Raw genomic sequence first — 13,716 nt, 5'->3', positions numbered from 1 at the left:
CCGAGTCAAGTTTCGGTTTTCTTCGGAAACATTCGTTCGCCAGATGCTGAGCTCCAGGTTGGGACTGGGGTCGGACAGGCTGGGGATCGGACCCGTTCGGACGTCAACGAGGTATCAATCGATCATGTCTCGGTCTTTTTTCCGGCTTCAAAGATGGCGAGTGGAGAGGAAACGGGCAAAAGACCCCCCTGGCTTATTAGGAAAATTGAGGGAGTTTTGATTGATATTACTGGTGTCCTTTACAACAGTAGCGAAGAAGGCGGGGAGGTTATTCCTGGGTCTGTTCAAGCCATCGAAAGGTAAGCTTGAGCTTGCGTAGACCTCGATAGACCAACTTCCGTCGTGACAAGATTATTTTTAAACATTTTGAAGTTCGTAATGAAGTGTTAAACTGGAAAAAAGATATTCTGAACTCTAAATGAGATTTTCATTGACGTTGAGCTAATATATTATAATCTCCCTATATTATTATTTCCCCAGTTAATGAAACAAATGTGCAGCGTGATGCTGGTGGGAACTCGAAGTCCCGCCGTCCCCCAAGCGGGGGGTGAGGGGAAGAAATGGGGGAAATCCCGTCCTCCTCCCTGAAATCATCTCATGTCTATCATGTTTAATCAGAGCCAGTATAGCTGGATTCGTGCAGGCATATTTTAATAAAAATATCTCTTATCTACCAGTGCCCAGCCTTCCCTCTCAACACTCGGCCGTTCATTTTTACACAGTCAAAACGTTTACGCCACCTTAAATATGTCTTAAGAAGATAATCATAAGAAAGGCCTTAACACACTCTCAAGAAGGGTGTTTCCAACACACTCTCAACAAGAGTGTGTTGAATCAAGTTTAATTTCTAAAAGAAGAACTTTCTGTGAAACTCATGCAGAAAACCATGAACACCAGAAATATTTATGGAATGTCATTTTGTAGCAAGGCAAAAGCCAATATGGGGTGAGCAAACTAACTTCAATCAGCAATAGTATTTAATTTGTGGTTTTGATGTTTGCTCACATGTCCTGAAATTGTGATTGGCCAGTCAGTACACGACTGACCTGTCAGAATCAAATCAAAGTGTTTGCAGTTTTTTTGAGTTTCACAGTTCAGCACTCTTATTCTTGTTCAAAGGCTCAAAGCAGCAGGTTACAAGGTACAGTTTTGCACAAATGAAGATACTTGTACAAGGGAACAGCTTGTCTCAAAGCTTGCTCAATTTGGATTCAAACTGTCACCCAATGAACTTCTTGCACCACCTCCTGTCGCAAGAAAGATTCTTCAGGAACGTAATCTACGTCCTTTGTTTCTGTTGCACCCTGGAGGACTTGTGGAGTTTGAAGGAGTGGATTGTCACAATCCAAACTGTGTTATTATTGGAGGAGCTGAAGAACAGTTTACTTATGAACATATGAATGAGGCTTTTAGACTTCTCTTAAATTCTGAAAGTCCTGTTCTTTTGGCGATGGGATATGGGTGAGTTACCTTAAGTTGATCAATGTTTCCAGTTTAGCCAGTGTCCACTTGTGTTCTTGTGGAAGATACTCTTCTTGGGGTGGCTGAGAGGAGAATAAAATTGCCCATTTGTTTCTTTTTGTTCTTTTTTGTGTATTTCATTCCAACTGATATATTTTGTACCCTGGTCCAAGTAGTTTTCTTTCTTATTTCTGATACTGAAGAGAAAAAGCTGTCATGGCAGACTCTTCACTTTAATTTGTGGCTCACAATAGAAAAGAGAAAACCTCCTTAACCAGGGTATAATTATTACTATTTGTATGACCATTGAGATATTTATCAAATGCCTCTTTGAACACCCTTTCTTTTATAAAGTTTGACATGGAGAATTCCAAAGTAGAGAAAGTTAAAAAATTCACCACTGACAATTATGGTAGATTACAAGTAGACCCTCTTTTGCTTACCGGTAGTCCATCAGGCACGACATGAAAGAAAACAGTGGAAAAAATGGCAGAGTGATTTCCTTCTTGCCCCCAGGATGTCACAGCCATTTTTTCCTCATGGTTTATGGTCTTGCTTGACAGACTAAGTGAAGAGGGACTTAATTATAGCTTTCAATTATGGAGTTGTCAGCATCCCAGAGAGTCTTGAAGCAATCCTGAGTGGCTTCATGGGAGTAAGGCATTGCTAAAATTGCTTTGCTTTTAATTAATTTTTAATTAATCATTTTCAGCCGCTATTACAGACGTGGTTCAAATTTAGTGCTAGATGCAGGTCCGTACACAAAGGCCTTAGAAGTTAGTAACTTCTTTAATTCTGCTTTTTGTTTCTGTATAATAGGTTATTCTTTTGTTATTTCCTTTTCATCAATACTTGATTTGCCCCCTTTTCCCTCTTTAACATTGTTTCCAAATAGCCAGTGCCTTTTCCCCTGCTAGGAAATCAAATATTGTGCCTTTTGATAAAAAAAATATTTGAATGCATCATCACTAAATATTATATTTTATAGTTTGCCTGTGATGTAAAAGCTGAGATTGTTGGGAAACCTTCTCCAGCATTTTTCCTTGCTGCATTGGAAACCATTCATGTGTTACCTGAAGATGTAAGTTACTGTTAGTAGCAATAGGCAATTTCATCAATTACGGTTAGACCCGCTAATTCAAACTCAGTTTTCTCAGTTTCCTGGTTATTTCAAACTCAATGACATTTCCCTTGGCTTTGCCTTTCAGTCACATACGATCGGCGATTTCAAACTATTTTTCGTTTCCTAAGAGTTCAAAATAGCGGGGTTCAATTGTATATCAAAATTCTAACACGATCCTATGGCTTCGGTGAATAATAAAAAAATAATGTATCATTAATCTATCCCTCAGAATACATGTGATTTTTTTTGTTTTTGTTTTATTCCCTTTAGCCTTGGAGCCAAGGTCAAATTTTAACCAAGTTATCAGTCCTTCTACAATGCAAGTGTTGAAATGACATCTAGTCATTAGATAATAATCTGCTTTTTTCTTTTTAGGCAGTTATGATTGGAGATGACATAGTGTCAGATGTGGGTGGGGCTCAAGCCTGTGGAATTCGAGGAGTGCAAGTCAGAACTGGAAAGTTCAGGTATCTTTATCAGAAAGAGCTTTTAATGCCTTTCATTTTACATGGTCGTACTTTTTGGCCAGTTTTAGGGGACAACATATTGCCACAGTGACAAAAGATGACATTATCATCATCTTAATCTGGAAAATCCCTGCTCAACTCAAAGATTAAGGGAGGAGAGTTTTTAACAGTTCTTCTGATTTGAAACTTAACTTTCTATCACAAGCAACTGACATTTTTTTACACTAGGAAGAAAGCAAGTCATTTTTGTCAGATCAACTGATATTTTTAAAATTGTAGGCCTGCAGATGAGCATCACCCTACTGTCAAACCAGATGGATATGTGGATAACCTCGCACAAGCTGTGGACATGATCCTCAAATACAATTAAACAGTTGTACACCAGGTTAACAGTGGAAAAGTAACGAGCAGTTACATGGGTTCCAGCAAAAGTCAGTTGCAGTGTACTGACAGAGATATCGTGCTTTGTTACACGTCACAGTTCTAAACTGCAATCAGTAGGAGACCACATTCAATACCGTGGCTATGTTTATCAAGCTACAAAGAACAATGCAATCTGCACAATAAAAAGTAACAGACAATCTGCATGGTGATGTGAAATTAAAGCTTCCTTGTCTGTAGTGATACTTTGGCTTCCGTATAATGAAAGACTTGTTTCAGTGAAGGAATCATAACAGAGGGCAATGAAATCATACAAAAAATTTTCCATGCTAAAAGATAAGTGAAAAATAATCTTGAACAAACAAAGAGAGTATTATCTTTCATACAACAGAAAGTGGAGTTCAAATGGCACATTACAAAAACAAATGAATATTACTGTTTAGTTCTGAGCCATTTTGACCAAAAGGAGTGCAATAAGTAATATCTACTCTGCTCGTGTTATTCAGATATCTAGGATTGTTTATTTTTAATAAACATAACACTTCCATACAAAACATTTCTAAACAGTTGGACACTGAAGGTATTGAAGAAAAAAAGAGTGTTTTTGCACAATATTGACCGAAGTTATCAAGTTACCATGAATCCTAATTACCAAGTGCTTTGCGAAAAATTTAAACCACTAACATTTGATACAAGTACCTAAATTGGAAAAGTTCTCTGCACAAGACTTTGATGAAATTCAGTTTGTCAAAGTCTTGTGGAACTTGACATTGCCATTATAAAAACACAATCTGGCAACCAGTCAACACTCACAGCACTGTTGTATTTGAATGACTTGTTCTCACAATTAGCTTCATCCACATGACTGCTAATCAAATTAAATATACTTTGTTTATTTAGTTAACTGCTTACTCTCCTCCAATGGCCACCACCTACCAGGTGTCTTGAAAACAGACTCCCTAAGATCCCAAAACTTGAAAACAGACCCCCCATTTTTTCACATATTTTTTTTTTGGGGGGGGGGTACTCCTCTCCCAAGTACCTCGTGGAAAAATCCCCCTCCCCCCACAGAAAAATTATCTTTTTCTGAGGGAGGAGGAGGGGAGGCCATTCTTGTAATTTTTCATGTGTACGATAATCAGAACAGTTTAAATTAAAGGTTTAAGTCTTCTCTTTGTACCCACTCTTCTTTTTGTCACTTCCCCCAAAAATTGTCTTTTTCTGAGGGAAAGGGGTGAAGTTTTAAAATATGTACCACCCTCTACTCTTTAATCTCCCGTGGAGAGCATATGGTTGACAAACGGACAATTGCACTGTACTCCCCTTGTCCCAGTACTCTCTCTTTTTTCCTTCCACCCACCCTAAAAAACTTGTCTTATTTGAGGAGGTTGGGGGGAGAGGGAATTTGAAAATAGACTCAAGTATTGATTTCACAATAACTGTCTAATTTCTTGCATGCTGATTGGATCATTTTTATCATCAATAAGAGTACAGACAGATAAATTTTAATTTATGCAAGCTTTTAATTTCAACTTTCAGCTGTCAAACTGTCAACTTAACCAACAAAATTTTATTGACTATTTTAAGCAGCCAATCAAAAAGCGAGAAAAGCTATTGACAATGTTCATGTCATTTTAAATAAAATTCACTTATCTTTGTCTACGGCAAGTTTACGGCGTCTTTTCCCCTCATTCCCGGCATTTGACCGTAATTTTTGGGGTCTTGTTATAGTAAAAAACAAATTGATGTCAGTTTTTTATGCCACTTTGCCAAAGTTATGACAAAATTTATCATCAATAAGAGGACAGATGCATCAAAACCGATGTCAATTTGTTAATTCGATAATCAGTCCAGAAATCGTTGAGCCATGTCTGGATCTTCTTTGGAAATCTCAAGAGGATCCTACATCATTTCGTTTCTATTATGTTATTGAAATTTCCTTCATAAATGACTTTCGAAAGGCACATTAATCTCTTGGCTTGAGTTATCAATCAATCGATTTATTAAGGTCAATGCATGGGATGAGGTTACCCACCATATTCAAGTACTGGGGAGAGGAGTACCCCCAAAATAAATGTAAAAAAAATTGGGGTCTTTGTTTTCAAGTTTTGGATCTTAGGGGTCTCAGGGGGTCTTTGTTTTCAAGACACCCACCACCTACCATGAAAATAAATCAGTGTGGCCACTCAATGAGTCAGTCAGTGTGACTCACTCTCAGCAAACAGATGTGTAGCAGCCTCTAAATTATGTCTGCTTAAAAGCTGTCTCTTACAGTAACACACATGTAAATTCTGAAACCATAGAGTTTGACTTACTCCTTACATCTCCAAACTGTTTCACAGTTGCAAAGCTAAGTTGTTACTTGCTGTAGACAATTAACAGTTTTAATATATAGATTTAGGCCAGCCTAAAAACGTAGCTCCTGGGCCGGGTTGTTCAAAGCCCGATTAAGCTAACCCAGAAAAAGGTAGAATTTTGATTTGAGTTTTGTAACTTTGCGGTGAGGTTTCTGTGTATTGTTTGGCCTTCTGTTTTGAGTTTTAATAATCACCATATACGCAAAACAAAACAGCAAAACACATTTGTATAGAAGAAAAAGTTATAATTCGATTAACTTTTAATCCTGGGTTAGCATAAACTGGCTTCCGAGCAATCCTGCCCTGTTTCCAACAAGCTAACCCAATATGAGCCCGCGATCCAATCGATAACCAGCGCTTGGTCAGCGGTCAACTTCAAGAAAACACGTGACCTCGAGGAGCTGTAAACCTGAGCCCACGATATGGTCACGTGATACTGGTCAGCGGATACCTTGTATTGACAGGTGTCAATTGATCATAACATGGATGTCCAATGTCAAGGAAGCGCACGGTAAACCAAGGCTGCATGTCTCTGTCAACCTATTATTTGGAGTATGGCCGCCATGTTGGGCAACTCCGCCGTCGCCGTCGTCGTCGTCGTGCGTACGCGCCCACGAGCAATACCGCTAGCCATGGTAACCATGAGAAAATCAACTCATGGGTTTCCTTCCTTTCCCATATGAGTATGGGGCTCCGCTTGGTGGCCCTTCGGGCCGCCGAAGCTCCGCTATTAGTCTGCGTAGCAAGCGTTTCTGTGGGGTTCAGGAGCAAAGAATTACAGTGCGAAAAATTGAGCTCTCGCCCCATTTTCCGCGCAGACAAAACACCAAAAATCCTGTTCCTCGGTCTTTCCTTGCTTCCAAACCCCACGGAAATGCTTGCTATGCAGGCTACAGTTTTATTTATTGATTCATGCATTGGTGTGTACATACAGGTGTCACTGAACTATGATGAATGCAGGAAATTCAGAGGGCACAAAAGAAGCATAAGACTAGCTTGAGTCACTAGCCAAAAGTTACTCTAGCTTCTTTGAATTCATGTTCTCCAAATTTCCTAAGTGTATCACAACTCAGTGATGCTCAGCTGAAAGTATGTCAAAAACAATTATTACATTAACTTTTCTCACACCATAAGTGTGCATCCCTGGATTATGATGCACGCTTATGTACTGAGTTTGACAGGATGGGTTTGCTAGCTATGTTACAGTAAGATATGCCTGGCCCAGTAAAGACACTTATAGAAGTTTTAACAGTTACTGTATTTAGCAAGTGTCTGCTTACAGAAATATTGCTGCCTTAGTCACCTTTGCAGCAGCTATAGATGGCATAGTCAGCTGCAAACAAAACCATTGGCTGAAAGAACTTGGTGAACAAATAAATGATGCTTAAGTGCACTTTTTGCTTTTGCTGAGTATATATTTCAATCAGCATTTTAAAAATTATTATTTAATTAACAGTTGTTAATGCCATCATTTAATATGATGGTGTTATTGTGGCTGCCCAAATTTGCTCTTCAGACTGCGTGATATGTAATGCCAGTACTCTCTTCTGATGAGGTCAACATCTGTTGCAAGTTTATGACACAGCTAAATGAAAAGAGATAACCCATCAATTAAACTGACTGGGAGCTAAATAATACAAGACTATGAGAACTTTCCTGTACACAGCCACTTCGATTAATGTTCTTGGATCAAAACCTCAAGCTACCGTGACAAGACTGAAAGTTAGTGAGGGTAGAAGTAGAGAGCTGATGCACATGCATATTGATCAGATATAACTACACAACAAAAGCCATTTTGATGTTTTCTTTTCCTTTGGACTAGTATAAACAAGGTTCTTTTCTTCAGACTGAATTTAAGAAGAATTTTGAACTAAATGTCATGTAACAGTGAAAGAATAATGGTCTTATGACTGGAAAATCTTATGTTACATCCTTCCTAATATTTCACATACAAAAATTAAAAATTTTGCATTTTTGTACATGAAGTATTAGGAAGGATACATAAGATTTTCCAGTCACGAGACCATATTTCTGTAGTTTTTCTGGTTTGTAGATTTCCTCTACACCGATATTCTGAATTCCAAATTATGAATACCCAGACCACCATTCGGTCAACCTTAACTGAAACTGAGCTTACTAGACTATACTTGTGATATATTAAATCACTGTGGTAACACATACATTTTACTCATTGCTTACATTTTTATTTCTCCCTGTAGGCCTTGGAAAAATGCAATGAAACTTACATGTATAACATACCTAGTACATAATACTATTTGTAACACCATTGATTAAGGCATACATACATTAGTAAATAGATTTCAAATGCCCAACACACTTGCAAAGAGGTATTGGCAGGCCTGTGCAACCAAATATGTCTTCATTGTGATGGATTAATAGACCAATTTCAATATAATTTTAAATTCAGCCTGACACAATAGACCTCAGCACAAGGCTCTGGGGAATAAACCCCACAAACTCTGTATTTATTCCCCAGAGCCTTCTACTGACAGAGGTCTATTGTTCTAGGCTGAATTTTAATATATTGAAATTGGTCTATTGCGATGATTGTAGAACTAGACTAGAATTTTATGATTACATCTAACATACCTCTAAAGCCTGTTCAAGGCAGTTTGAATCAGTGAGACCCCTCTCAAGTTCCTCTTCATAGATGTCAATCAATGTTGACATTAAATATGGTGAATCAATTCCATTACTGTACATTTCTAACAAGGTGTTCTTCAAACCTGGATATTTACTGAGACCAGTCTGGAGAAGAACACTGCAATACAAAAATACCGCTAATTACTACTTAATGATGTCTGGTTTTACTCAGAGATATTATTCTTCAATTTTGATAGGTCAGTCATTTTATGCTAAATTATGTCAAGGGAGCAAATTATAACAAGACCATAGTACAAAAATGAGAGAAATGTTAGAAATTTTAAAGATGTGAGCCCACACTGACAGAGAGCAATGACAGCCCTGAAAAAATGGTTTGGTCAAATTATTTAATAAACAAAACCACTTTAAAAATAATGGTTAGAAAACGACTTGAAAAACACAAATGAGATGCTAAGACACCACAAAACAGTAAAGATGACAGTAATAAATTACTCAAATATAAGACAGTGTAGTTCCTTCAGCTTACCCTTTTAAGTAATTCCAAGCACTCTCATTATTAGGCACTTTCTTTATGAGATCCACCGTTAATCTATGAAAAAAAAAGTTATGACAATCGACCAACTGACTTGCTGACGCTGTTATGTTTATTTATATTAATAATTGGATTCAGTGACAATACCAGGTCGTATTTCAAATTCGCATTCAATTATTATGTAAAAGAAGCCTTGTAAAAAAACTACTCACCTTACTTCTCTATGCACAATGTCCTCAATAAAACCAGTTGTTTCAGATATCACAAAATATCTTTGATTCCATGCAGAGTTGTTTCTGAGATCTTCAGTTAAAAGTTTATCGACATAATCAAGTTCCTTTTCCCATAAACTAAATTCTTTGATGACCCACTGTCGATGTTGCCATGCATGATAGTTTTTGGCATCTAGTTGTAGAATGTCTGCAGTAAACTGCAGTTCTTCACTTGGATCTTTGAGCCATTCGACAATAACCTTTCTGTGATACCTGTTTGGACAAGATTATCCACAGGTTAAACTTTTCAGTGACAAAATTCCACTGCACACTTAAATCTACCTTTCCTGGCCTGATGGCCAGTACAAGTACAACATGGTGTTGCATAATGAAGTTGTTGAAATCTTTTCAACAAATGGTACCATCAGATCAACAAAAAATTAGGTTAATCAAAACTTAGTCACTTCAGACAGGCAGATAACAAATCTCACAAAAAGCAATTCCATATTTTATTCATATTCGATAAATAGCTGAATTAGGAATTTGTTAGGTTGGTTCTGTTAGGTCTGTTAACTATTTTTATTCCTTCTTAATGCTGTAATTTTAGGAATTCACCTGAAACTCAAAATAGGTGAATGCTGTCACCACTACACAATCCCTGTTATCTATCATGCTGGTTGTTATTCATCTTCAATCTCATCATCTGTTTACTAATTTACTGATATCAATAAAAGACCATGACATTTTAATTCTTGAATGTGTATATTTAAGTGAAACGTACCAAACTTGGTAGTTCTTTGGTTGATCTTTAATGACTTGACTCACGTATTGCAATTCCTGTTGTAAGTCCTTGTTGAGGGATTTCAACAAAACTCTTCGAAAATGCCTTCCATTAGGAGAAACAAACAAAACCATAGATATCTACATGTTCACCCAATAACTATCTCTCCAATACCTTGTAGATAAAAAGATGATCAACATTGTATAACTTAAGAATTGTAATTATTGTTAAGTATAAAATTAGTAAAGTTAAATTATGCATACCAAAGAATACTCTGTGGTTAAATACATGTAAGCAGCTTGCCTTTATCCTTAGGTTTGCAAATTATGCTACAAAATATCTTTGTTATTACTAATAGCATTGCATTCTGTGTTATAGCATTGCTAAATTTTATCTGCTATCTTAATTAAGTTTACTCTGGATTCAGTCATTCAGTCTCCAGTTCACTGTCTAATATGTAGGACCAACTGACAACAACTTACTGTTGATCCTTACTCACTTTGGAGAAGGAAAGAGTTCACCTTCACTATTAACTAGTTCTCCCATTTCGAGAAAAAGATAAGCTCCCTCCCCCCTCCCATTCCCTTGTAAGCACCTCGGAATTGTAATATCCGTTTCCCCGCACAAAGTGCATACCCACATTGTATCACGTCATATCGCATTAAATAAGTTCTATTCAACATGGCATGTGCTCATTGATGAACTTACAGGAATCAAGTAACTGCACTCTTCTCATAGGTTTGTATTGATGGCACTCACCACACAGTATAGTTAGCTGCATTAAGACTGATAGCATCCTCAGTGAGCTCTAAAGCACGTTCACTTCTCTCATCAGCCAACAGAACTGCACGGAAGTAGTCAAACACATCTTTGACTGGAAAATATTTTTAAAATAATAACAGGATTTCATTTCAGTTTAATATTTAGATAACTGGCAAATAACTAACTAAGGGTGTGTTTCATAGGCTATGGCAATCAAACTCCAAGTTCCTAAATCCAAAAAAATTGTGTTTCTTAAATTGCTACAAAAAAGATTATAAACCAAACAATCCACGTCCCGGTGGATTCCATATGTTTTGGTTTAAATTTTGCTCATTTTTATTAACATTGAGAAACCAATAAGTATGTGAACCATCATTGTAATATGGGAGGTGTGGTGTCCTTATGGTTAGTGATCTCGACTCAGATTTAAGCCCTGACCAGGGTCATTGTGTTGTGTTCTGGGGAAAGACATAGTGTGTCTCTCCTCTCAAGAGAATAACTGGGTACTCAGGGTCGATACTCAGGGCCGGGACTCAGGGCTGGTACTCAGGGCCGGTACTCAGGGCTGGTACTCAGGGCTGGTACTCAGGGCTGGTACTCAGGTGAATTGTTGGAGCAACCTGACAGAATGCTGGTAAGCAACCTGTGATGGACAAGCATCCTATCCGGGGGAGGGGGGTAGCTATACTCTATAGCTACTCTATACTACAGAAACCCAAGTTAAGTGCCGAGAGCCAGAGAGGCATTGCTATCATTGTTCACCAAATGTATGTTTTCTATAAAAGTACTTAGCTGTTAGCATACATTCCGAAATAACCACAAGTTTAGTTAGAATAGATCACTCGGGAGCAACTTCAGAGTACCCGGCCACTTAATTTACATGTGCTGGTGTACTTTCAAGAACGAGGTATATAACAATAGTTGCTATTGTTATTCAATGAGATGCTAATAAGTGGCCGGGTATTCTGGAGTTCCTATTGATGCATGTGGCGGTGAACAAGAGAACAACCATTGAGTTCACTTTGTTCCTGAAGGGGTAAATTTTTTTAACAGTGATGTAATGTTAAGTCTCTCGTATCGGTTTTTGTGTACGGCTAAACGATTAAAAAGCCTAAATTCTGATAGTAATGCACTTGACAAGTGTCTGCAAATTCGTGGCTGCATGCGGAAGCGCTGGAAGATGGAAGCGCTGTGCTTAGACTACTCACATTTGGCAGAATAGGCAATTCTTACAACTGGATAAGGTCCATCATCTTGTTCAATAGGAGTGACATCTTTCCATTCCTCCCGATCACGGTAAAACACGAAATCCACCTCACAATAATCTTCATCGCCTGAACTTTCCGCCATCTTGTATTTTATTAGTACCAGTCTTTCGACTCTCTTTCGGTCAAAACGCACGTCTAAACAAGAGCGTGGTCATGATGAGATCAACAGGGGAGGTATGGGGTCTGTGCGCTCTTGTATGTTACGAATGGTATTTTCACAAAAGATGTTTCAAAACAGTGCGTAACAATGGTCTCTAGCTAGAAAAAAACAGAAACAAATAAAGTGATAAAATGGTTTTCAGTAGAAGCAAGGTAGTACAAATTTGTCGCGTCCAGACAAATCTCAAGGCGTCCCGTCCCGTCCCGTCCCATCGGACTCTGCCCGTGGTGATCGGAAGGGAACAAGAGTGCTTTTAGGTATGGACTGAAAGAATATTAGAAGATGTATTTTGCTAAAAGAGAAAAAGTTCCTTGGAATATTCAGTCAAAGTTCATTTTCTGTTTCCGGTACTCTGTTTTTAGTTAAACAAGAATTGGACTGGGGTTGCTGAATAGGAAAATAATGAAACCGTCTGAGAGTTCGACCCGAACAAGTAAGAAACAAACTATCTTCGCCAAGTTTCAATGCACCACAAATTTCGTACGAAGTATCACCCTTGTAACTCGGTTACCAGTTACTTCAGGGCAATTTTTATCTCGTGAAGAATTCAAACCGTTTTCTCACCATTTAGACTCTTCAAGCTTGAGGTGCGGTCAGAAGTTTAGTGTTACTTCTGGATATAGTGCTAGAACAAGCATATATAAACTAAACTGTGGCTGGGACACATACTGGCAAGTTCTGGCAGTCCTGAAGTTCACTGACTGCACAGGACAAATAAATAATTATTGCCTCCTCCTAAACGACTTAAGGGATCATCTCTTACTTATTATAACTTAACAACACTTGAAAGTACGGTAAAAATCGGCTTTAATTGCAAAGTACGAATTATTGATAAATGTACATCGTATGTCGTCAAAAATCGAAAATTCTATCCCTTATATTTTACAAAAATACTGTCGCTACGTTGTTTAATTTTAAAGCTAGTCAAGAACACGGAAATGAAAAAAGAATCTATTCTAAAGAAGACGGGCAGTAAGCGCTCACTGTGTGAATATATTCATCAACGTGCTAAAAATTAAATTTTGAAAATGATCGTATGTAGTGACAAGAATAGTTAATACTCCGATTTATCACAGCAGGCCGTGTTGCTTTTCAGCGGCTGAGTAGTCTTTCATATGATAAATATTTTCGGCACTAACGACTGGCTGCTTTTATTTTTATCTGGGCAGCTAAGTGCTTCCAAATAAGCTACAACAACTCACTTCCACACCAGATTTTCTGAAGAAGATTTAAAGATTTAAAGTGAAGACAGATAAAGCCCAAGGCCCCGTCCACACCATGCTGGAGAATTTGAAAACTCAACTTTATTTCCACGGTTAGGCCTACCGTCCACACTAAGCCGTCACGAAAACGGAGCTTTTCGGAAACGCCCTTCAAACCGGAGGAATTTGAAAACGCCGGCTTTTCGTAAAGCATTTTGAAAACGGAGCTTTTCGAAAACGATGACGTCACGACAATCATGTGACTTCTTTCTCCAAGTTTTCCTCAAACACCAATCCAAAATGGCCGATGATTGTTGCGTTTTCAAATTTCTCCCGCGTACTGTGGACGGGACCTCAGGCTTTACCTGTCTTCACTCTAAATCTT

The 13,716-nt window shown here is 38.0% G+C and overlaps 2 protein-coding genes across 2 annotated transcripts; one reads left to right on the top strand and one right to left on the bottom strand.

Annotated features, from left to right (window-relative positions):
* The first annotated feature begins 86 nt into the window (after positions 1 to 86).
* LOC145477972 (phospholysine phosphohistidine inorganic pyrophosphate phosphatase-like) lies at positions 87 to 3,945 on the top strand. The gene is made up of 6 exons (XM_081455853.1): positions 87 to 299; positions 1,120 to 1,461; positions 2,174 to 2,237; positions 2,450 to 2,542; positions 2,960 to 3,051; positions 3,331 to 3,945. The coding sequence occupies exons 1-6, from the start codon at positions 154 to 156 to the stop codon at positions 3,419 to 3,421; spliced, it is 828 nt and encodes a 275-aa protein (XP_081311979.1). The 5' UTR covers positions 87 to 153; the 3' UTR covers positions 3,422 to 3,945.
* A 1,641-nt stretch (positions 3,946 to 5,586) lies between these two features.
* LOC145477970 (protein farnesyltransferase/geranylgeranyltransferase type-1 subunit alpha-like) lies at positions 5,587 to 12,337 on the bottom strand. Its single transcript, XM_081455852.1, has 7 exons — positions 11,910 to 12,337; positions 10,699 to 10,813; positions 9,940 to 10,044; positions 9,159 to 9,431; positions 8,941 to 9,003; positions 8,400 to 8,571; positions 5,587 to 7,374 (listed from the first exon to the last, which is right to left on the bottom strand). Exons 1-7 carry the CDS (start codon positions 12,049 to 12,051, stop codon positions 7,276 to 7,278), a joined length of 969 nt encoding a protein of 322 aa, XP_081311978.1. The 5' UTR covers positions 12,052 to 12,337; the 3' UTR covers positions 5,587 to 7,275.
* Positions 12,338 to 13,716: the final 1,379 nt, after the last annotated feature.

The sequence above is a fragment of the Orbicella franksi genome, chromosome 2, assembly GCF_964199315.1.
Source record: "Orbicella franksi chromosome 2, jaOrbFran1.1, whole genome shotgun sequence".
Taxonomy (NCBI): Eukaryota; Metazoa; Cnidaria; class Anthozoa; order Scleractinia; family Merulinidae; genus Orbicella; species Orbicella franksi.
This window is presented reverse-complemented; position numbering and strand designations above follow the sequence as displayed.

Coding starts and splice junctions, on each gene's coding strand:
- LOC145477970 (XM_081455852.1), bottom strand. CDS start 12,051: ATGGCGGAAAGTTCAGGCGATGAAGATTATTGTGAGGTGGATTTCGTG. Junction 10,814..11,909: donor AATTGCCTATTCTGCCAAAT/GTGAGTAGTCTA, acceptor AATATTTTCCAG/TCAAAGATGTGTTTGACTAC. Junction 8,572..8,940: donor GCTTGGAATTACTTAAAAGG/GTAAGCTGAAGG, acceptor TTTGTATTGCAG/TGTTCTTCTCCAGACTGGTC.
- LOC145477972 (XM_081455853.1), top strand. CDS start 154: ATGGCGAGTGGAGAGGAAACGGGCAAAAGACCCCCCTGGCTTATTAGG. Junction 300..1,119: donor TCTGTTCAAGCCATCGAAAG/GTAAGCTTGAGC, acceptor TCTTGTTCAAAG/GCTCAAAGCAGCAGGTTACA. Junction 1,462..2,173: donor CTTTTGGCGATGGGATATGG/GTGAGTTACCTT, acceptor AATCATTTTCAG/CCGCTATTACAGACGTGGTT.